We start from the raw sequence: 25,807 nt of genomic DNA on the forward strand, positions 1-25,807 counted from the left end.
CCTTTGGAACTTATTTATCTTACTTAATAAAAACACATCTACAAGACTTATCCACGGTTATACTTAAAGCACTATCAAACGCACTTCAGAATTCTAGACTTCAATTACAGGGTACTTCAACTATCGTCGTTACCACTCATAAACTAATTAAACACCGTGAGGTTCCTTTTAGGGCAAATCGGAAATAAGCCACAATTCTAGAATAGCCGGGTTCATTCAGAATTCTTCCTTAAACATCCAGCTTTTTATTTTATCCGATTGTAGTATTAATTTCCTTTTCGTTATTACAGCTGATTATACTTTCAGCTAACTATAAAGCTCGTTTCGTCCTTGCTCACTTATAAAAAAATATCCACTCAACTCCTACCCTTAAGAACCTTTTATTTACTTCTTCTCTAGTTTTCTCCTTGCTACCTTTTAGTTCCAAAATTCCGTTCCGACTCCCCTACTACGTATATATTTTCTCTTATTTAGCCCACGCTCTGCTACACTCGCGCTCGTTTATTTCACGCGTCTCTATGACAACCGATAAATGTAAACATTCTCGCGAATGTTACATAAGGTTATACCACTACATTCAGTTATTACATAACGTTAAACTTTCACAAACAAGAATAAATAGAATATTTGCATTTCAATAAATGCGTAGTTAAATTACAAATACAAGTTCTTATAATATTGACATAACAATAAATAAAATAGCTTAATAATATTTAATACAGAATCTTATCACTATTAACACATATCTTTGATTAAACAATTAAATATATAATTAAGGTAATTACATGATATCAAATTATAATTTAAGTTATTTACATTAAATATTTACAAATGTAGCCTTTGTGATGGAAGATCATGTTGGATTCTGAAGCAAATAATAATTACTCTAATATCTACATAATCAGAATCCAACAAAGGCTTACTTTCCTTTGAAAAATTTTTCTTTAAAGAAAAATTTTTCACACTAGACTCACAAGTGGAGAAAATTGACTTCTTATCTCCCTTCCAAGATCTTAAGTAGCACTTAGTTTGAATATAACTGGATATTTTATTACAGTTGTATATGCTTTTCTGCATCTCTCCACTTGAATTCTTGTTGTTTTTATCATAAGGAGAATTCTGATTGCTACACTTATAACGTGATATTGTCCTTTCAGGGTAGAAGTTCTGTTCTCTGTTACTAACTTTTATCCTCAGTTGTCTATCATTTTGGTAATTTGTTTCTTTTGTCCTAGTTCTGTTATATAGACTAGTCACTCTGGCACAATTTACCTCAACTGTTGTTTGTTCCTTATTGATAACTTCAGGTTCAGGTTTGGCTATTAGTTGTTGAGAATGTTCATCAGTATTACATTTTGATTTTGGTAGATAAGGCATAACAGACTGTGTATTACTATTCTCCACAGTTGGTTCAACTACAGACAGCTCCACTTTATTTGGGGCAAATCCTTTCTCAGGTACATGAAACCTTTTTCTCTGCCTCCTTGTTCTATTATGCATATAATTGCCATTTGTTCTGACACTTATTTTTCTGCCCATTAGGCATACTTCCCTTTTAAAAAAATCACAGGAGAACTGATATCTTTCTAAGAAATTTGTTCCCAATATGATGTGGGAACTTATGTCAGCTGTTGAGGGGATGATAGGTAAGTCTTACCAGACACTTAGTTTAAATTCTGGTAGGTAGATTCTTGCTCGAACCTTTTCAGATGCTACAAAGTTTGAATCTGAAAGAGAAGTAATTCTTACAGGTTGTCTAATTTTGGTAATATTATTCCTTAATTTATGTCTTATAACTTGGAGACAGTCTTTTCTAATAGTTGAAGCATTACATCCTGTATCTAATAAAATATTACACTTAGAACCTAGGATTTCTCCTCTAACTCTCATCATTCTTTCATTAGGTCCTTGGTGTTTCTGCATTCTATTATATCCTCTGTGGGGTGTGTATCCAAATTTTGAGTCCCATCTGTTATTAGAGTAGTTTCCTTTATTATAGAAACAATTCCTGGCATAATGTCCAACTTTCTTGCAATTATAACATTTTGGAGGATCTCTTTGTTTTGTCTCTGTCTTAGATTGAGAGATAATAGACATCTGTTGTTTGACATTATCTAGCCCTTGAATTATTTTATCTAGACTAGCTAAAATGGGTTGATTTTGTTTTTCCACTTCATGTTTAATTATCTCATTAATTTTATCAGTTGTGGGGTTTTGGTTTTCTTCAGACTTCAAAGTAATAGCTGATAATTGTCTCACAACCTCATTAAGACTATCCATTATTGGCTGATTTAACCTATTTACTTCCTGGTGAATTAGGGTTTTCACTTCTGTCATCAGCCTTTTGTCAAATTGCTCTTTACCTTCAGTTATGCAATTAATACTACTTGGATTTTCTCCAATATTCTTTCCCTTTCCATCCTTATTTTTCTTTTCAACTTCAGATTGGTTCAAGGAACAACCAGTCTTATTTACAACATTTACAAGACCTACACTGGTTGAGGGATAAAGATCTCCTAACATTTGTTCTTTTTCCTTGACACTTTTGAGACACTCTTCTAAGGTAGAAATTTTCTTCTTATAAGCTGTTTCTCTTAATTCTTGCCTAACACCTTGTCTAAATTGTTGGAATACAGCCCAATCTAAGTGTGGTTTATCCTCATTAGTCACATTTAAACTGTTGGCTAGTGTCAACAAATGATTGTCAAAATCAGTAACAGTTTCTTTATCTTTTTGTAAAACTCTCTGTAACTTCCATAAATTTGGGCCAATACCTCTTAATTTTGAGAACTGAGAAATAAGATTGTCCTTAAATATTTGATAATCAAATGTATCCTTGAGAATTGGAGATGAGTTAAAATATGCTTTAGCCTTGCCTATTAATTTACTTCTGAGTAAAATTAACAGTTGAAAATCCTTCCAATTCGCTATTTCTCTAAGTTTTTCAACATAAGTAAAAAAAAACAGTACATTATCTGATTCTTCACCTGAAAACTGGGGAAAAACCTGTTGTGGGTTCACTGTACGAAAAAATTCACTATCTTCCATTTTAGAACTTGATGAAACAGCCATATTATTCTATTAACAACAACTTTAAAAAAATTAGAATTCTAAAATAACTTCTATGTTTGCCTGATTCTAGTTTACAACCAATTCACTTGATTCACTCAATTTACCTTCAAATTCCTTTACTATTACAAATTTTAATACTTAATATTACAATCTATTTTAGTGAAATCAAATCCTGTCGGCTGCGCCATTTTGTTGGTTCCTACTTCGTCTTAATCTGTACCTTGGATCCGACATGTTATTTACTACGATGTTCTTAACCTAAAAATAGTTGCTAGTTGGTTTCTAATTCAAATATAGAGAAAATTTATATTTAAAGACTGCGCCACTCTATATCTGAATTAGTTCAAGAATTGAAGAAAAATCAACCCTCAACTATTTCTCCTTAATATATATACTGGCCGAGTATATTTGACTTACTTAATTTACCCGCTTTGGTTCGAATATTTTATGAATGGTGCAGTAAAAAGAAATTCAGGCAAATACAATAGATAGATTAACAAATGAAACATTTAATATAGGTTACATAACACATACATAAATATTACTTCTAATTTTTATAGCAGAAACAGTCAAACATTAAGTCAAGTTAATCACATTAGCACAATCTTTTAAGTCTTCACATGCACATTCTCAGCTTCCGGGTTACAAAGTTTCCACACATAAATTAAACAAGCAGAATATCCAATCTAGTCAATTTTCACACAATTCTCAGTCATGCTATAAGTTCAAAATATCACAAGCACTAATAGCTGAAAATATCTTTCAAACAATTCTTATCTCCAACTCTCATTCACGAAGAGTTTCCACAGTTAAAGTAGCGTTAAGCATAGCGTAATTAACACACAATTCTTCAAGCATTGAAATAATACACTATGATAAACCTTACCGGAATTAGTTCCTAGTACATCATTTATGTTGTGAGCAAACTTTTGGAATTTATTTATCTTACTTAAAAAAAAACACATCAACAAGACTTATCCACAGTTATACTTAAAGCATTATCAAACGCACTTCAGAATTCTAGACTTCAATTATAGGGTACTTCATCTATCGTCGTTACCACTCATAAATTAATTAAAACACTGTGCGGTTCTCCTTAGGGCAAATCGGAAATAAGCCGCAATTCTAGACCAACTGGGTTTATTCAGAATTCTTCCTTGAACGTCTCAGCTTTTTATATTATCCAATTACAGCATCAATTTCCCTTTTATTATTACTGCTGGCTTCACTTTCAGCTAACTATAAAATTCACTTCGTCCTTGCTCACTTATAAAAATTATCCTCTTAACTCTTGCCCTTAAGAACCTTTCATTTACTTCTACTTCTCTAGTTTATGCCCTTGCTTCCTTTCACTTCCAAGTTTCCGTCCCAACTCTCTCTTGTTACCTCTTATATTTTTTTATTATTCTTTTTCCAGCCCTCACTCTGTTCCACTCGCGCTCATTTATTTCACGCGTTTCCATCACAACAAATAAATGTAAACATTTTCGCTAACGTTACATAAGGTTATACCACTACATTCAGTTATTACATAACGTTAAACTTTCACAAACAAGAATAAATAGAATATTTGCATTTGTCGTGACGTTCTCTTTTTCAATGTTCTGTTCTAATCCACCATCTTGTTACAAGTCACTTTCATAAAATAAAACACAACTAATTGTAAATTGATCACTAATCCAAGGGTAGAGAAATTTCTATTATACTGCACCACTCTATCCTTAGATAAGTCTATATGAAATAGTTGGATCAATTTAAAGATAGTTAGCAGTCTTTTCATTCATTCAGGCCGAAGTATTTATTTTCTTTCTGGGATTCCCGCTAGATTCGAATTTTTGTGAACAGTGCAGTAAAAAGAAATTCAGGCAAATACAATAGTTAGATTAACCAATGAAACATTTAATATAGGTCATATAACACATACATAAATTTTACTTCTAATTTCTATATACTAGAAACAAGTCAAACATTAAGTTTAGATAATCTCAATAGCACAATTTTCCAAGTCTTCACATGTACTTTCTCAGCTTCTGGGTTACAAAGTTTCTACACTTAAATTAATATAATGGAACATCCAATCTAGTCAGTTTTCACACAATTCTCAGTCATGCTATACGTTCAAAATATTACAAGCACTAATAGCTGAAAATATCTTTCAAACAATTCTTATCTCCACCTCTCATTCACAAAGAGTTTCCACAGTTAAAGTAGCGTTAAGCATAGCGTAATTAACACACAATTCTTCAAGCATAGAAATAATACACTATGATAAACCTTACCGGAAATAGTTCCTAATACATCAATTATGTTGTGAGCAAACCTTTGAAACTTATTTATCTTACTTAATAAAAACACATCTACAAGACTTATCCACGGTTATACTTAAAGCACTATCAAACGCACTTCAGAATTCTAGACTTCAATTACAGGGTACTTCAACTATCGTCGTTACCACTCAAACTAATTAAACACCATGAGGTCCCTTTTAGGGCAAATCGGAAATAAGCCACAATTCTAGAATAGCCGGGTTCATTCAGAATTCTTCCTTAAACATCCAGCTTTTTATTTTATCCAATTGTAGTATTAATTTCCTTTTCATTATTACAGCTGATTATACTTTCAGCTAACTATAAAGCTCGTTTCGTCCTTGCTCACTTATAAAAAAATATCCACTCAACTCCTGCCCTTAAGAACCTTTTATTTACTTCTACTTCTGTAGTTTATCTCCTTGCTACTTTTTACTTCCAAAATTTCGTTCCGACTCCTCTACTACGTATATATTTTCTCTTCTTATTTAGCCCACGCTCCCTTCCACTCACGCTCGTTTATTTCACGCGTCTCTATGACAACCGATAAACGTAAACATTCTCGCGAATGTTACATTAGGCTATACAACTACATTCAGTTATTACATAACGTTAAGCTTTCACAAAACAGAATAAATAGAACATTTGCATTTCAGTAAATGCATAGTTAAATTACAAATACAAGTTCTTAAAATATTGACATAACAATAAATAAAATAGCTTAATAATATTTAATACAGAACCTCTTTATCATTAACACTTTCTTTTTATTAAATAATTAAAAACTTGATATAATTAATGCAGTTATATGATATCAATTATAATTTATGTTATTTACATTAAATAATATTTACAAGTCTAGCCTTTGTGATGGAAGATCATGTTGGATTCTGAAGCAAATAATAATTACTCTAATCTCTACATAATCAGAATCGAACAGTATATACAACTGCAGAACAGAGAATAACTCATAAAACATGCAAAAGCTGAGTGAGTGTCATAATGTAGTGAAACACAATTCTTGACAACACTAGATGGCATGATAAGTCACACCATTTGAAAATGGCGACTTTCGATGGTGCAGAGCGAGTACGTTGTGTGTTTTGATTTGAGGAAACAAAGTCTGAACAAAAGTTCAGAGGAATTTCCGCATGCAATACGGCAAAGAACCTCCTAGTAGATGTACAATCTACACTTCTTAGCACAAGAATTTTGTGGAAATAGGCTATTCTGCAAGTCATCCAAGGTCAACAGGAAGGTCAACTTCTTTCATAACAGGAATGCTGTTAAAGAAGACATTCAGTAAAGTTTCCAGAGAAGCCCTGGAACAACTAGATGGCATCTTGTCAAATTGAAATTCCACATGTGAATGTATGACATCTTTTACAACAGCGTCTACATTTAAGCCCTACAAATTTACCCTTATACAACATTTGAAAAAAGATGGTAAGAAGATAAGCCAGGATTCCTGGATGGAAATGATCAGTAGGATTGAAAAAACAATGAGGACTTTTTGGACACAATTGTTTTCAGTGATGAGTGCACTTTTCACATTAGTGGGCAAGTAAACACTAACAACTGCAGAATTTGGGTAAGTGAAAATCCACACACCATTGCAGAACATGTTCACAGCACCCCCAAAGCTAATGTTTTGTTGTGCCATAAGCAAGCATATGAACCCTTCTTTTTTTTCAGAGTCTACCATTACTGGCAATGTGTATCTGGACATTCTACAAGAGTACCTAATACCACAATTAGATGACAATGAAGATGACAGACGCTTACATTTTCAGCAAGATGGGGCACCTCCTCATTACCTGACAGATGCAAGGTTGTACCTTGACACTCATTTTACATGCAGATGGATTGATAGAGAGGCACCTGTAGCATCGCCACCGTGTTCTCCTGACCTTACACCGTTAAATTTTTTTTTATGAAACTTTGCAAAAGATCAGGTGTTTGTACCACCATTACCAGCCAATGTGGATGAGCTGTGTTCAAGAATTACTGCCTCCATTGCTGAAGTTGCGAAAGATATGATCTACTGCATGTGACAGGAAACTGATTGTAGATGGGACGTTTGCAGAATTACTGGAGGCAGTCATATCAAACTTTAACTGTGTTGAAACTTCAAGTATTATGCTACATTTGCATGGTAATAAAAATTGTTCATCTATCTATTTACCTTCTATTGTCATTCAAACTAGCATACCCCTTTTGAAACATCCTGTATATATATGAACTAAATTTTTTGCTTCAAGGAAACCCTTCAATATACTCTCCCCAACAAACTATTGCTATCCTCATTATTTCAGTATACAGTTTAAATCTCACTACGCATTTGAAGATCTTAGGTGATAGATGAATTTCACTATTTTGTATGAAGTCACCAGCTTGCTTAGTGGTGAAGGGACTTTAAAAGTTCCATATCTGATCTATAAAGCAATGTTGATTATCCAAGCTTTAATCCACCTACTAATCTAATGTATACATAGGTTAACAGATTTTTTTTTTTTTTAAAAGTGACATGGAAAGAGACAAATGATCTTAAAAGATTCTCTTGGCACCTTGTCATATATGTCCAGATCTATGAAACTTAAATACAGATCCTTATTATATTCCCAAGAATATTTAGTACAAGTATATTAAATAATATGCTGTATATCCCTTGAGGGTACATGTCGGGAATTTGATGATGATGATGATGTGTATAAAATAATTACAAGTTCAAAGAATTGATAATTCAAATATACATTCTCAAAGCAATAATCTATTAAACTAAAAAATAGTTGTAGAAAATATAAACAAAAATATTGCTCACAGCAATTAATCATGTGCAATGTGAAAGTGTAATTCTTTTTTTCCCTAGAGATGGAGGGATCCTTGCAACAACTGCATTTTTATACACACACACACTGGTGGGGGCTCTGTCCCCCTGGCACCTATGCCGCCTTATCCCCCCCCCCCAAGTTCCGGGCTGGTAAGCCAGTAGAGCCGGTAAGACAAAAAATGTGACATTAAAAGTTTCAAATTTCGGCTAATCTTTTTATATATATAGAACAGATATATATATTTGTAGATAACATACATGGTGTAATCATAAAACAGAATTATCTCTAGATATTCATATATACTTCCTTCTTCATGCAGAAGCCAACCCAATTATATAATGCATATTTTTAAAAGGAAATGTTACATAAACTTGAACCTCAAATTAGATATTCCTTTTGAAATATTTTTCTATATCATAAAGTCAGTTCATAAATATTAATTTTAAAAAAAATTCTACAGAAAAAAACTTGAAATAGGCATGCCATATATATTGACAAATGTGTAAAAATGTGCCAACCTGATGAGTAAAAGGTTTAAGTGGTCAAGCAAGCACATTACACATACACGGCCCATCATGAATGTGTTAAGCAAAAATTTAATTTTACACAAAAAAAATAAATAAATAAATAAAATAAAATAAAGTATAAATTCAATGATAAACAATTTGCTTAATGTGATGGCAGAACAATAACAACTTACGCCCAGAAATCTTCAACAGTGTCAAATGAAGTGATTTCTAAAAGATTATCCTCCCAAGCTTTTGTTTTATCATTCTTATAAAACCATAGACTCCACTTGTTTTCCAGTGGATGCTTTACAAGCATTTCTGGAGGAAATTCTTCCATGTTGTTGATTTCAATGTTTTGTTTCTCAGTCTGGTTCAACTACGAAAAAAATAATAAATAAAATAAATTATAAATTAGCAAAATTAATGAAAAAGAAACTATTACTCTCAAGAAAAAAAAGTATCAAAAAGAATAAATCATCATATGCATAAAAGCAGCATGAAATGACTAAAAGATAATGACCATATACATATTTAGAGAGAGAGAGATGATAACCAGATATCTTCTCCACCATTTTTTACTATTGATTTTAACAGGTAGAAAATGAAAAATGTTATGAATCTTAAATCCAAATACAACACTCTGCCATGATAGTCCACCACAATGCCCATCAACTGGTGCAGAATTCACACATATATATATATATATACAGGTATCCCTCGATTAATGCAGTTAATTAATACCTCAATGTTACCGTGTATATCAAAATCGCGTTAATCAAATCTAATAATCAATGGTAAAAATTACAATTTGTCCATGATCGATTACTGTATTAATAATTCTTTTTATATGGTACTCTTTTAGAAAGGATAAAAAATGAATGCAAAATAAATGTTTAATAAATACTTGTGCCTACATTATTCACTGCAATTTTTTTTATCAAGAGTTGTTTGAACAGTTTTAATTTTTTCTTATCGGCGTAAATTCTACGATAACAAGCAAAATGACTCTTCAGACCTTGGCAAACAAGCAATAAAACAAAGAAAAAACACTGCAAATATAATACATGATGGTACAAATTAAGTGGATATTGAATCCAACATTATTTCATAGCTGAATATAGAAACTACAAGAGTTTCGTGCCGAATATATAGAAACTATAAAAGTTCGGCAGATGCAAGCATAAGCAACCTTATAGGCAACTCGTAGTAAAGGTGGAGTAAGCTCCAGAGCACTTTCCTTAGTATTTTCCATAACGTAAAGCATATCTCCTAAGGACATGTATAATAAATAAGCCTTTGGCTCTCTATTTCAGTAATACACGATGGTTTCAGTTACAATCTAGAAATTATTGAACAAAGAAAAAAAAAAAAAGAAAAGAAACAACTCAACCATACTATACTGACATCAGAGGTCGCGGAATCTCTCAGATACAATTTACTGTCAAATATAATAAACCTTGCTAAATTGACAGCAAAAACAGTGCGGAACAAAAAACTTGTAACATATGAATGCACAGCTACTCATGACCTCCAAGTTATACACTGAATTGTGTAAGAATATTTACATTATATATTTCCCATGTATCTGTCAGATCAGCTGTGAGCTCTGCAGTGTTAAAGGCACATTAATCAAATCCCGCGTTAAGCAAGGGATACCTGTACTATGATTTGATTAGCACAAAACACTTGATTGATAACACAGAGATTGATCAAGAATCTATGGAAACAATTCAAAAACTGTGATGAATAGGAAATAAAATCTTATCCATGCATCCTCTGGCACTAGATTTATAGTTTACAGCTATAAATCTTAACAGAAGTAAGTCTTAAAATGACACTCCCAAATTTTTGGTAAATTAATATAGCCATACCTGAGGTTCACATAATCATTACTGATGCTCACTCCAAAAAGTATCATATTTGTAACAGCTTCTATAACTATAGTATTCAGTGTGGAGACATTCACTGTGCAGCATTTCAGAAAGGCAATGCAACCTGTGCCATTTGGCTGGAAAAGACTTGACTTTTTCTCAACTTAGTGAATGAGCAGAATTCAAAAGCCTGGGGAGAATTTTAATCCTCGAAACCAGCCATCAGCCTTGGTGTAGAGTTGAGTCTGCAGAGTAGACTACCCATTTGAAAGGATATTCTATTATAAGGTATAATTCACAGTAAGATGCTACTTTGAAGTTAAGTGTGTGTGTGGGTAGTTTTGTATTTCGTGTAATTAGTTGCATTTAGTACCATATCAGATTTGTAAGTATAGAATGGTTAAGTCTAATCTTGCTATTGTGGCAGTGTGTGTGCGTGTAAGCTGGTTTTAGCGCATTTCCTTTTAAATCAAAAGATGTTATTTTATAAAGTGCGAGTCTTTGAAGTTACGTTGTAAATTTTTGGACTGTTTAATGATTTGTATTTGGTATAGCATCAGATTGTGTAACTACTGGATAGTTGTTAAGCCTAACCTTGCTATCTCTCTCTCATTTTGCATTTACTTATTGAGTATGCATAGTAGTTCATCATCATCGAATTCCTGACATGTACCCTCAAGGGGTGTATAGGATATGATAGTACTACATGAAAAATTCACACCATTACTAACTTCCTATCTACAATTTTCCTCTAAATCAGTCTATTACGTGTCAAGACTCCAATATTATCATTATCAGATCTTATATTTCTATCGTCTATGGCAGATTGTACCATATCAATCCACCTGTATCTTGGTCTTTCTCTGGGTCGTTTTCCTGCCAACCTGGCAGAGAACACTTGTTTTGTTAATCTTTCCTCACCCATTCTGTTTAAGTGACCATGCCACCTGAGATTAGCTCTGCTAACACATTTCTGGATGCCGACAATGTCAAGTTCTTTCCTAATATCCTCATTTTTAATATGCTATTGCCATTGATACCATCTGTTCAAGCCTCTAATCTTTCTCAGGCCTCTCATATCTGCAGTCTCTAGTCTTTGGTCAAGTGTTTTACTTCTGACCCAGCTCTCAGATCCATAAGTTAAAACTGGTTTGAACACTGTCTTGTATAAAGACAATTTAGTGTTCCGACTAATTTCTCTCTTATTCCATATGAATTTATTCAATTGATTTCCTACAATACCAGCTTTGTTGATTCTGTTGTCTATTTCCATATTTAATTTACCATGTTCACTAAAAATCGTGCCTAAGTAGCTGAAATGTTTTACTTGTTGCACAGGTTCCCCATTCAGAACACAGTTGACATTTTCAACGATTCTACCTATTTTCATTGTCTTTGTCTTTTTATTGCTGACCATCATACCATAATTTAGTCAGGGAATCTTGCAAACTTCTAGTGGATTTATTCAGAAGTATAACATCATCCGCAAAAAGCAAAGAGCTGACATTAACATCTCCAATTCTCATATCATGTTTAATACCACTTTCCTTCATAATGTGATCCATATAGATAGGGGATAATGTACATGCTTGTCTCACACCAGATTTAACATTAAACCATCTCCCTGTACTTCCTTCAATTCTAACTGCAGACTTACAACTCAAATACAGACTAAGTATTGCTTGATATAATGCCCCATTGAAACCATATAACTATAGTGTTTTGAATAGCTTCTCTCTTGGCACCTTGTCATATGCCTTTTCCAGATCGACAAAACTTAAACACAGATCTTTGTTATATTCCCATGCTTTCTCGACTATTTGTCGTAAAGTGAAGATCTGATCCTGACAGCCTCTATTTGGCCTGAATCCAGCTTGTTGTTCACCAAGCTTTTCTTCCACGATTCTTCTCAACCATTTCTCAAATATACTTGCACAGATCTTACCAGAAACACTCAGTAGGGAAATACCTCTGTAATTCTCAGATTCAGTTTTATTTCCCTTTTTATATATGGGCACTATTAGAACACTACTCCAATCATCGGGAATTCATCCCTCTGCCCAGGCTTTCTGAACTATGCAGAGCAACCACTGCAAGACTTTTATACCACCATACTTCAGCATTTCTGGCCGAATATCATCTACTCCTGCTGCCTTTTAAGCCTTTGATGGCTTTTTCTAATTCAAGTATGGATATGTATTCCTGACTGTATGTCTATTGAGTGTTTTTTACCACTGTGCTATCACTGCTTGTTTCATTTAGCAATTTTTTGAAGAAATTACTCAATACTTCAAGGATATCTTTTTCTCCTGTTTTCATGTCACCTTTATCATCTCTAACTCCTTTTACAGCACTCTTTCTTCCATTTCTAACCTTCTTCAACAACCTCCAGAATATCTTACCACCTTCATGATATTTGTTTTCTATGTTCTTGCCAAAGTTCTCCCATGACTTTTGTTTAGCTAGTTTTAAACAGTGTTTCGCTTTCTTACTTTTGTCTCTGTATTCACTAAGAGCAAAAGCTGACTTGTTTGCCAGGAACTTTTGATATGAATTCTTCTTTTCCTTCACTGCCTCTTTAACTTCCTGTGTCCACCATGGAGTCCTGGTTTTTCTATCCTTGCCGACAATCTCACCACATGCCTCTCTGGTTGAATCAACCAGGGTTTTCTTCCAGGCTTGCCACTGAATCTCCAAGGTTTGGTTCCTATTCTCAAACTCTTTCATTTTTTCTTCAATAATCTTTGTGCATTTTAGTCTATAATTCACATCTGAGAGCTGCTCAACTTTTATTCGCTTTAAAACTTTCTTACATGTCATTCTTTTGAATATGAAATTCAATTTTATCCTGCTCAAGACTAAATAGTGATCGCTTCCAATTTCATATCTTGTGTACACTCTGGTGTCCTGGACAAGGGAGAAAAGATCACTATCAACGATAACATAGTCAATGAGAGTTTTCTTATTCCTTGCCTCTTCTCTCCATGTGAATTTGTGCACATTTTTATGTTGGAATATGGTGTTAGTAATAACCAGTCCATGTCCTGAGCAGAAATCCAAGAAGTATTTGCCATTATTATTAGCTTTGCTCTTTTCTCCAAATTTTCCCAAAATATTTTTGTATGTCTGACAATCATTTCCTACTCTGCTATTCAGATCCCCAACAAGGACCAACTTTTCCTTTTTAAAATTGTGTCAGTTGCTTTTTCTAAAGCATCAAAAAATTCCTCCACTTCTACCTTAGCACAACCTTCTGTGGGATCATAGGCACAAATAAGTCTCATTGTCCAGTTCCCCATTCTCATATTTGCCCACATCACTCTACTTGAGACAGCCTGCCATTCAAGAACATTAGCCTCATATTTTGTGTTGAATACTATGGCTACTCCTTCTTTTCCTTGATTGTCATTGCCTGAATATAACATTTTGTATTTATTGCTCAAAAAGATCTCACCAGTTTTTGTCTTTTTTGTTTCAGTCACCCCTATTATGTCGATCTGTACTTATCTAATTCCTCAGCTAGCTCCATTTCTTTGCTATTCAAACTTCTTATGTTGATAGTACCGATTTTTAACTCTGGTGATGTTGAGTTGGGGTGTGTTTTCAGATTTGTTCCAGTAGCTGACTTTTCACTGTTCGCCCTGGTTCCCTGGAGAAAACAACAGGGGCCTTGTTTATCCAGGCGACGCTCTAGCCAGCATGAAATTTTGTCATGTTGTACCATCATTTTTTATTTTGGTTTAACCAATAAGAATACAATTGCATAGTAGTTTAATTACATTATATATTAGTTTTTATGAGAAGGTATGAAAATGGAGAGAAAGTTGCTTTAGAAGTGGAATAATCATCAGGCCACTATGTTCAATGTATATAAGAGCTTGCTTTCTAGTGAAGTGCTTGTTGATGTAGCTTTGGCATCTGAAGGATTAAATTTAAAAGCCTTTAAGTTTAAAATAGTGCCTGCAGTGTGTAGTCCTTTGTTTCAAACTTTGTGGAAAATCCATGTAAGCATCCTATAGTAATTATGAAAGATATGGGATATGAAAATTTAAAAGTGTATTTGTAGATTTTATGTATAGTGGTGAAATTAGTGTATCTTATGATTGTTTACCTGAACTTCTGAAAATTGCTGACATGCTTAAGGTAAACAGTCCTGCACAAGGCAATCGGCATTCATTGGCAAGGCTGTAAGGACAATCAAATTTCATCACACGTGAATGAATTGAAATCACCATGTGTTAAAGATGCTACTTTGTTGCCTGCGGCCTTGCTGAATGCTAGGGATGTGGAGGAGTGTGATCAAATTTCATCAGAAGAAAATGCTAGTGATATAACTTCTGCTACTTTGTCATCTGCTGGATGCTGGGTTGTGGAGGAGTCTATGTTTGGTGGTGGAGAATTTTAGGTGGAGCCCTTGGAGTCTAAAGAAGTTATCCAGGCCTTGTTGCCTAAGGATATTTCTAAGGGATCTGATTATGCAGAGGTAGAGGAAAAATTATCAATGCATGACCATCCACAGATTCTGGTGTCCATTCCTTTAGCAAAAGATCTGCAGCGAGGGAGTCCACTGCTGCCAGTCCAACACCATCCGACCTTCTTGTAGTGCCTTGTGAGGGAAACTTGTATGAGAACAAGTGTGGTTCTACCAAAAAAAGGGAACAAAGGTAATGGAAAATAGAAACTTTATATAAAAAAAAAACAAAAGACCTCCAAATCAAGGGATGCTATTTTATATGGTGGTAGCATCAAAGATACTGAATCCACTATTTTAAATATATAAAATTCAAATGTATTAGCAACATCTAATAAGAGAAGAAAATCAGTTTGGTTGTGGATTATTAGGACAACATTCAGCAATTCAAAGGACTTCAGTTGATGTGCACAAAGTTTGATTAATGGAGTAAGCGACAGTACATTGCCTTTTTTCTATCCACCAGTACTTAAAGATATTGCGTTCAAAAATAATGTTATGTTTGTCTGATGTATGCCTCAGGCTTAAAAAAACATGTGGTATGAGATTAAGCAAGATGTATAGATATGTAAGAAATGTAAACTTATTGAAGAGATGATACACGAAAACATAAGGCAAAACGTGCATAAAAGCAGAATGATTTTGGAATGAGTGAAGAGTGGAAGTGTAGAACCAAGATTTTAAAGAGTTTGGAGTCCACTCTGGAGTCCACTGCAGACAGCACAGAGTGAGATTTGGGGTTTGGATAAGAGATCTTTGGGAAGTGGAATGGAAAGGATGAATTTGGTAGAGATGGATAGATAGGGGAGGAAAGAGATGCAGGGAAAAGTTAAGAAAATAATTCTAGATTATTCAATGATTCATAGAGTAAAAAGTGGAGATGTCTAAAGAATGTTGGCTGGGAGATACTTTAGCGTGTGTGACTAAAGCTATAAAGAGGTGAGAATGTAGATGAAATGTAATGGTTGGGACGAATGATCTGAGAAGCAGCATAAATCATGTGAAAAGGGATTTGAGGGAGATGTTGGAGACTTAAGAGATTTAAGAGTAAGAATGTGAGGATAATCAGTGTGCTGCCTAGATATGATAGTGGAGAATTGAGAAGAATTAATAAACGAAATGGTAGCTAAAATGTGTAGGGAGAGAGGGCTTGAGTATGTGGATGTATGGAATGAATAGGATGGAAGAAAGGAATTATACGCTGATGATAGCCTGCATTTAAATAAGTAAGGGAGTAAACATTTACAGAACTTATTTTTTAATGAAAATGTGTGGGTATTAGACCAGGGAAATGAGAGTTATTAAGATGGAAGGGAATGAGGATGGCTGTCAGAAATAACATTGACAAGGAGGCAAGAAAAAATGAAAAATCAAGGGTAAAGCTTAAAAATACCCTTCTCTGTTTATATACCAATGTGAGAAGTATAAGGAATAAGTCAAAAGAGTTTATATCATTTCCAGTCAATCACTAAAAATGATATCTTGACTGGAAGTGAAGTTAATGGATATATTATTTTTAGAGAAGACAGAAATTATAAAAAAGGAAGGGGCATATAACTGATGATAGCAAATGAGTTGTGTCCATGTAGGTCTGTAGAGGTAGGTGGTAAAAATGAGAGTGATTTTGAAAGTGTCTGGTCTGAAATAAGTGTTATTAGAGAGAAATATTTAGAGTGTGTTATAGACCTGGGAATAATGAATGGGTTGAGAAAGAAATGTATAGGCAAATTAGTTTAGCTAGTGAAAAAAGCATTATAATAATGAGGGATTTCAATTGTCTAAATATTATTACTTAACACCTCCAGGGGAGTCCAAAGACTCATCGAAGGAGGGCACCTGCTTTGCAACCCCCCCTGTCTCCACTACTCCACCAACCACAACTACCTTCATCATCTATACCAATGCCATCTACCAACCACCACTACTATTTTCACAGACAATCACAAACATTCATGCCCACAGCTTTCTGGCTGGAGAGCAGATACACTAACCACTCAGCCAACCAGGCCAGCAAAATATTTTGTAATACTTCTACACCAAAGGCATCTACTGGCCACCACCACCACAGATATTTTCAGACAATCACAAACCTCCATGCCCACGGCGGGATTTGAACCTGCAGCCTCTTGGCTGGAGAGCAGATATGCTAACCAATCAGTCAACCAGGCCAGCAAAATATAAAACTGGAAAGAAGAAATAGATTATGGGAGAAAGTTAGTAACTATCGCATACAGTTAGTGATGGATGGACCTTGTATGCACAATGCAGGATTTAGTGATAACATCAGATAATATAATTGTCAACAGCATATCAACTGCCACCAGTTGGTGACACACTCATGTAGTCCTGCCCTGGGAGGTACAAAAGCATGCAGAGGCATCCAGAGTAAAAGGATACATTTGGAACTGCAGGGTAGGAGATTATGGAAAACTCAGAAAACAGCTTGAAGGAGTTCTATGGAAAAAATAAAAAAAAAGAGATTAATATGGTGCAGATGATAGTTGAGAAGTATTTGATGATATCAATAACTGACTTTGTGCCAAAATCAAAAAGGATTAACAAAATCGGTGTTCAATGGATGAATAGGGAAATTAAGCAGGAATTGCAGCAGAGGAAGAGAAGATTATAGAGAAAATATAAACTTGGAAGATGTGAACAGTTACATGAAATCTAGAAAGTGCAGGCAAGAAGAGTGACAAGTATAATAAGAAAGGCAAAATTAGATTACCAGAGGAGACTAGCAAAATAGGCTAAGAAAATTCCCAGAGAGCTTTTCCTGTTATGCAGCTAGCAAGAGAAAGAATGATTATGGGAGAATAACTTTGCTGGATAGAGATGCTGCAAGAGACTGACCAAAGAAGAAGAAGTTATTATGAAGTTGTTCAGTGTTCATTTTGTTAAGGTTTTTCATACTAAAGGAAACAGGAAGGTGAGGAATCAATACATCAACCTAGTTCCTTGAAGGTGAATGAGGTATGTCTATAGAATTTACAACCGTGTTAAAAAAACTTTTTTATTATCCCAACGTTTCGATCTTCATATCAAGATCATCATCTGGAGCATACATAAATATACAAGACAAGCTCAGTTACATTATTAACTGTAAGCTAGAGAAACAATGATTTGATCACATGTTATTCTACTGGCATGACCTCTAGTGGGAGGGGGAAAAAAATTATAAATTACATCAAGCTAAATTCTATTTATAATGACAGGATTAAATATTCTTTCTTACAGATGGTTTTCTTTCAGAAACAACAATGTCCTATTTTTAGTATTATAATTGTTATTTAAGATACTGGATTTTCTACAGTCCTGTTTATATATCCCGAATATATGCCTTCCATATGTTTGGAATTTTAAGACCATCATTATTGTTCAGATTGGGGTGGTTGATAATGATCTCACAGGCTTCCTTAAATTTCCATTCATACCATGTTTCAGTGCGATGTAGACAGCTAGTGCTTTTCGACAATTTTGTGTAAGGTATTCAGGGCATGATCTGAAAGGCCAGCTTCACCATAATTATTATATTTAATGTGTCATTCATGTTCTTTTTGTCTGAAAGGAATTGTGCGTCCTGTTTCTCCTATATATGGTATGTTGCAAGTACAATAAATATGGTATACTCCAGGGTGGGCTAGTGGAGGGAGTGGGTCTTTGGATGAGTTGAGTAAGCTTTTTAATTTTGCAGAAGGTTTAAAGGTGGCTTTGAGGATGTATTTTTGTAGTCCTCTGTTTATTTTGTCAGATGTTCCTTTAATGTAGGGAATGGTTATAGTTTTACTGTAGTCTGGTTTGTCTGTATCCGTTTTTTTGGAAAGTATTGCTGATAATTTTAAATTCGTCTTTCAGTGCCTGTTCACTGGAACAGATCGTCTGAGCCCTGTTTTTTAGAGTGTAGTTTTTGTGTTAGGTGGTAGTAGGGGTTTATGTGTATATATTGTCCCGTATGCGTTGGTTTCCGGAAAACAGTAAAGGAAAGATTGCCAGAGGGAAGATGTGTGACAAGTGTATCTAGAAATGGAAGTGTGTTATGTTTTTCAATCTCAATTGTGAACTGTATGCGTTTGTCTTGTTTGTTTAGGTAGCTAAGGAATGTGTCTAATGTCTGGCGGCCATGGGACCAGATCGCGAAAACATCGTCAATATATCTAAGCCAGACTTTGGGTTTTAGGGGGGGAGGAACCTAAAGCAAGTTGCTCAAAATGTTCCATGTAAAAGTTAGCAATAGGGGGGATAATGGCAAGCCCATGGCCGTGCCTTCTTTTTGTACATAGAATGCATTTTGCCATAGAAAATAACCAGAACGTAATACATGCGCAAAGAGCGGCATGATACCTGGAGGGAATTTGTTCTGTAGGAGAAGGATTGTGTCATTGATTGGGACATTCGTGAAGAGGGCAGAGACATCAAAACTGACTAATAAATCATATTTTTCTAATGTAATGTCTTTGATGATGTTTTTGAAGTGTTGTGTGTTTTTGATATAGGAGGGGGAATGACCTACCAACTCCTTGAGTGTTGGTAGGTCATTCCCGTTGCTGCTAATTTTTTTAGCTAAGTGATACATCGGGCTATCAATTCCTTCAACTATAGGTCTTAGCGGTTTGTTTTCTTTGTGAATTTTCGGTAGCCCGTTAATTCTTGAGAAGCACGCATAGTGCAGAAATAGTTTTTTGACCGTATCTTCGGGCCATGTGGTAATTGACTTAAGTAGTTTCTCTGTTTTGTTTTTTTATTCTATTGGTTGGGTTGTAGTTAACTAATTGGTATGTGTTATTGTCAGAGACCAGCAGATTCATTGTTTTCTACATAAGTGGTACGGTTTAAAATAACGGTGGCATTTCCGTTATCAGCTCTGGTAATTATTACTAAGTTCAGGTTTGTTTTAAGCGATTTTATCGCTGTTAATTTGTGTTTAGTTATGTTGCTTGTTATTGTTTTGCTATGATTTAAAATGTTGGCAGTTTCTAAACTGCCAACATTTTAAATTTCTTTGTGAATTTCTTTGGTTTGTTTTCTTTGTGAATTTTCGGTAGCCCGTAAATTCTTGAGAAGCACGCATAGTGCAGAAATAGTTTTTTGACCGTATCTTCGGGCCATGTGGTAATTGACTTAAGTAGTTTCTCTGTTTTGTTTTTTTATTCTATTGGTTGGGTTGTAGTTAACTAATTGGTATGTGTTATTGTCAGAGACCAGCAGATTCATTGTTTTCTACATAAGTGGTACGGTTTAAAATAACGGTGGCATTTCTGTTATCAGCTCTGGTAATTATTACTAAGTTCAGGTTTGTTTTAAGCGATTTTATCGCTGTTAATTTGTGTTTAGTTATGTTGCTTGTTATTGTTTTGCTATGATTTAAAATGTTGGCAGTTTCTAAACGTATTTTGTCTGCTATGTTATTTGGGATGAATTTTAGGCCTCTTTCAATATTAAAAATAAATTCAACTTTGTTTATCGATTTCGGTGCTATAGGAAAATTTAAACCTTTGTTAAGTATAGAGATTTCATCTTTGTTTAGAGAGTGGTTAGATAGGTTGACTATGTTATTGATACCTGTGGGCGATTGGTGGCTCCTGTTGTTTCTTGCTTCTGGTTGGTTGTTGTTCACTGTGGAGAACTTTGAATATGGCGGCTAGTTTTGTCGTTCTTTTAGTCATTGGAATTTGGAAATCCTATATCAAAAACACACAACACTTCATAAACATCAAAGACATTACATTAGAAAAAGATGATTTATTAGTCAGTTTTGACATCTCTGCCGTCTTCACGAATGTCCCAATCAATGACACAATTCTTCTCCTACAGAACAAATTCCCTCCAGATATCACGGTGCTCTTTGCACATGTATTACGTTCTAGTTATTTTGTACGGCAAAATGCCTTCTATCTACAAAAAGAAGGCACAGACATGGGCTCGCCATTATCCCCCCTATTGCATGGAACATTTTGAGCAACTTGCTTTAGGTTCCTCCCCCTCTAAAACCCAAAGTCTGGCTTAGATACATTGACGATGTTTGCGCGATCTGGTCCTATGGCCACCTAAACAAACAAGACAAATGCATACAGTTCACAATTGAGATTGAAAAACATAACACACTTCCATTTCTAGATACACTTCTCACACGTCTTCCCTCTGGCAATCGTTCCTTCACTGCTTACCGGAAACCGACATATATAGGACAATATATACACATAAACTACATGTCATCAACACTCTAAAAAACAGGGCTCAGGCAATCTGTTCCAGTGAACAGGCACTGAAAGACGAATTTAAAATTATCAGCAATACGTTCCAAAAAAACGGATACAGCCAAAACCTATTAACAAAATTCTTTACAAAACCTCAAAAAAAAAAGACAAACCAGACTACAGTAAAACTATAACCATTCCCTACATTAAAGGAACATCAGACAAAATAAACAGAGGACTACAAAAATACAACCTCAAAGCCCCCTTTAAACCTCCCACAAAATTAAAAAGCTTATCCAAAGACCTACTCCCTCCACTAGATCACCATGGAGTATACCGTATTTATTGTACTTGCAACATACCATATATAGAAGAAACAGGATGCACAATTCCTTTCAGACAAAAAGAACATGAACGACACATTAAATATAATAATTATGGTGAAGCTGGCCTTTCAGATCACGCCCTGAATACCCTACACAAAATTATCTGGAAAAGCACTAGCTGTCTACATCACCCTAAAACATGGTATGAACGGAAATTTAAGGAAGCCTGTGAGATCATTATCAACCACCCCAATCTGAACAATAATGATGCTCTTAAAATCCCAAACATATGGAAGACATATTCGACCCACGAAACCTTCCTCACTAAGAACAACTATAAACAGGACTGTAGAAAATCTAGTATCTTAAATAACAATTGTAATACTAAAAATAGGATATCATTGTTTCTGAAAGAAAACAATCTGTAAGAAAGAATGTTTAATCCTGTCACTATAAATAGAATTTAGCTTGATGTAATTTATAATTTTTTTTTTCCACTAGAGATCATGCCAGTAGAATAACATGTGATCAAATCATTGTTTCTCTAGTTTACAGTTAATAATGTAACTCAGCTTGTCTTGTATATTTATATATGCTCCAGATGACGGAGCATATATAAATATACAATCTTGATAAATATTTCGATCTTGATATGAAGATCGAAACGTTGGAATAATAAAAAAATTTTTTTAACACGGTTGTAAATTCCATAAAATTTTTAAATGAATGCTGATCACTGTGTAACACTAAAAGAAAGGAGTATAAGTCTATGGTTGTTTAAGTCATCTTGATGTGAATAAGGCCATTGGACTGGATGGAATTTCACATGTTATGAAAGAATGCATTAAGGAACTGACACTTGTTGACTCAGTTGTTTAATGAGTCTGGTGTCCTCAACAATCCCTAATTAGTTGAAAGAGGGCAAAACAGATGTTTCAAATTACAGACCAGTTTGCATTTCTGGAGTGGTTGTTAAGGTCTCGGAATGATTGTTAGGAATAGAATACAGGATACTGGGTGGTGTTAAATCTGTAATTCGTCGTCTGTGTTATTGTTATATCCTTACTTTCATATAATGTTATTTCGTAAGTTCAATCTTATTATACATTAATTTACTGTCTCTAGAATCTATCCTTTTGCTTACTCAAAACTGTGTACAATCAAAGTCCTACCGGCTACTCTATTGTTATGTCTCTATCTCTCTATATTATATCTTATTCTACCTCTATTATAACTCTCCTTCTAATCTATTGTCGTGCTCCTAAAATACTAATTCAGATTTATTTCCTCTTCGGATATTGGCAAAATTTATATTTCTCTGTGCAGCCAATATCCTATAACAGAAGAGACTCTTGTTCAGGGAAATAATTCAAAACTTAAAAGGATACACACAATTTATCTCACGCTAGCGCTGTGCAGATTCAGTTAGCAGTCGTAGACCGAATCTTACTTAAATAATTATATCTAAATTCCTTCCCGCCAAAAAGGTTCAATTTCATAAGTGGTGGTTTGAATTCGTAATCAGGCATAACTCAGGTATAAGGTACAAAGCATGTTTATTGGAAAAACATAAAACATTTTATAGTTATTTAAGTTTAAATACTCAATGGATCAAAATTTACTCTAAGTTAAGGGTTATACTAAATCACAATGAATCAGAGCAAATTAAATCCTTCAATTATGAAAGGATTAGGTTTAAGCATAATACTACTAATATATAACTCCTTTCACAAATTACTCACAGAATACTTATTGAACACTTTCATTAATACTCTATCAATGATTACCTTAATTCTAAATTTCATTTAAGCAAGTCTAGCCACTCACAAATCACTGCCTATTTAACAACTCTTCTTTGTTCCACAAGGGCTTAATTAATTCAGTCAAATTCTCACTAAAAGTTCTCTACTAGTGTCCTTTAGTTACAACACACACAAATTTCTTGTTCTTCTAAACAAATTTTTAACATAGAACGAAAACTCTTACATTACTGGATCCTTTCAGATTTCATGCCGCCATCTCATGTAGGTCTGGATTACCGTACTGCATATTCTTCGGCTGTCTTTGCGCCTGGCGATGTACTATGCTTTATCTTCTAATCATTTCCGACTGTTGCGTGCTGTCTACCACTCCGCAGGAAACTTTCTCTAATGAGACATTCTGCTAAGGCTCGATTCCACGTGGGCCATCATATCACGATCAGCTCTGCTTGAAAATCTTAAAGCATTCTCAAGAAAAGAACCTGCCATCCGTCATTCCCGTAGTCAACTCGCCACTCTCTCACGAATCCTCTGACAAACTCCCCCTAAAACTCGAATCCGGCACTCCAAGATCAAAAGGTCAAAAGGCCCCTTAAAACGGCATGCTTCGTCTTTTATTCGCCCTATTCGGGCGCCCTCTATTCAATGCGGTTTTCACCCACGAACCCCATCGTTCATGCCCCTTGGCTGATCCTACACTCTCACTAACCTGTCCGGTTACATTATTCTAGGAAGGTGCTCTGACGTCATATTTCCGAGTAGGTATAGCCTCCAGCACTACGCTCGCATACCGATTATACGCGATTATTCCGGATTACTATTATAAACTTTTCTCAGAATTTTGCAAGGTACTAGACAGCTTACTTGGGAATTACAAATAACCTAACAATAACTCTCACTATATGGCACACATGGACTACAATTATTACAAGACATAAAACAACACTATAATTATTAGCTGATGTGCAGATATCTCCTTAATAAGTAGTAGTTTATCATGTTAAATCCTGAATAAAGAATTTACTTGTAAAGCTCTGCATTCAGGATCTAACAGTGGAAAAGGAGAGGATTCTGTATAGAGGTCAACATGGATTTGTTAAAGGGAGATCTTGTTTAACAAATTTACTTATATTTTTTAATAAGGTGACTACAGTTCTGGATAGGGGCGATTCATATACAGTGATACTTCTGGATTTTACAAAGGCATTTGACAGGCTACCATATAATAAACTGGTGTATAAGTTACGGCAAGTGGGATTGAAAAATCAGTTGGTTGATTGGATAGCAAACTGGCTTTCAAATCGATATCAAATGGTGGTCAGAGGTACTATGTCACTCAGGAAGAGAGCTACCTGTGCCACAGGGTTCTGTCGTAGGACCACTGCTGTTTAATTTATTTGTTAATGATATTACAAGTGGTCTGCAAGCTGATATTCAGCTGTTTCTAGATGATGCTAAGCTTGTAGATGTACTGGTGCTTCAGAGCAATTTGAATAAAGTAGCTATGTGGACAAGTGGAGGGGATGTCAACGATTTACACCAGAAAATGTAATTATCTCAAAAAAGTAAAGCTGTGCGTATCATATTGGAGACGTTGTATTACAAGAGGTGGAGGAAGCACGGGATATTGATGGATAAAGAATTGAAGTTCAAAGGACATATTGAAAAAAATGATAAAAACAGCACAAAGAAATGCCAGTATACTAAGAACACTGACAAATAGAGATAAGAATGTGGTAATTCCACTGTACAAGGCTATGATTAGACCACATTTGGACTACTGCACATCAATTTGGTCATCGGCATTCCTAGGCGAGAAGCAAACTCTGGAAAAAGTTCAGGGGCAAATCACAAAAGCAATATTGGGATTGTAGAATACTGACTATGAAGACAAGCTGAGAGAATATAAATTACAGACTCTAGTCAATGGCAGAAGAGGGGTGATATGATAGACTTAAATTGTTAAAGAGTGTTTATCAAATAGATATTCAGGATATTTTTCAAAGGGTTGAAGGAGGGAAGGGGATGGAGACAAGAGGTCATTCTTGGAAGTTGTATAAAGGAGTGGTGCATAAGAGAGTGCAGCATGATTTTTTTTGCATGAAGAGTGGTTGACGAGTGGAATTTATTGCCAAGTGAGGAGGTGAGTGCAGAAACATTGAACCAATTTAAGATGAGGTATGATAAAGATTATCGCTGTTAGAATGCATCCTGCTATTGCCTCCCTTGATGAGTATTGACTGCAGGAAGTGTTTGTATAATAATAAGAATTAAAACCTTTCACACTAATCCTGATCCAGAGTTTTATACCAACAGCAAATGCTCCAAAACAAACTGCTTGCTCAGACAGATCAAAGCTCTCAATTTCTTTCTATCTTCCCATACTCTTTCTTCATGAACAAGGTTCCAGCTCAAGTTTTTTTTTTTCCCTAAATTTTCTATAATCTGGTCTCTCCACCTCTTCTGA

General features: G+C 34.7%; 1 protein-coding gene across 1 annotated transcript in view; it reads right to left on the minus strand.

The window, feature by feature from the left end:
• The window catches only part of LOC150110470 (eukaryotic translation initiation factor 4E-like), a 179,496-nt gene that overhangs the window by 148,766 nt on the left and 4,923 nt on the right, over nt 1-25,807 (minus strand). The window contains exon 2 of the mRNA XM_090393999.1: nt 8,910-9,094. Coding sequence (XP_090250125.1) covers nt 8,910-9,055 — 146 coding nt within the window. The 5' untranslated portion in view covers nt 9,056-9,094. The remainder of the gene's footprint in view (nt 1-8,909; nt 9,095-25,807) is intronic.

This window comes from Typopeltis vanoorti, chromosome 1, assembly GCF_054136105.1.
Source record: "Typopeltis vanoorti isolate ZY-2024b chromosome 1, IOZ_Tvanoo_1.0, whole genome shotgun sequence".
Lineage (NCBI taxonomy): Eukaryota > Metazoa > Arthropoda > Arachnida > Uropygi > Thelyphonidae > Typopeltis > Typopeltis vanoorti.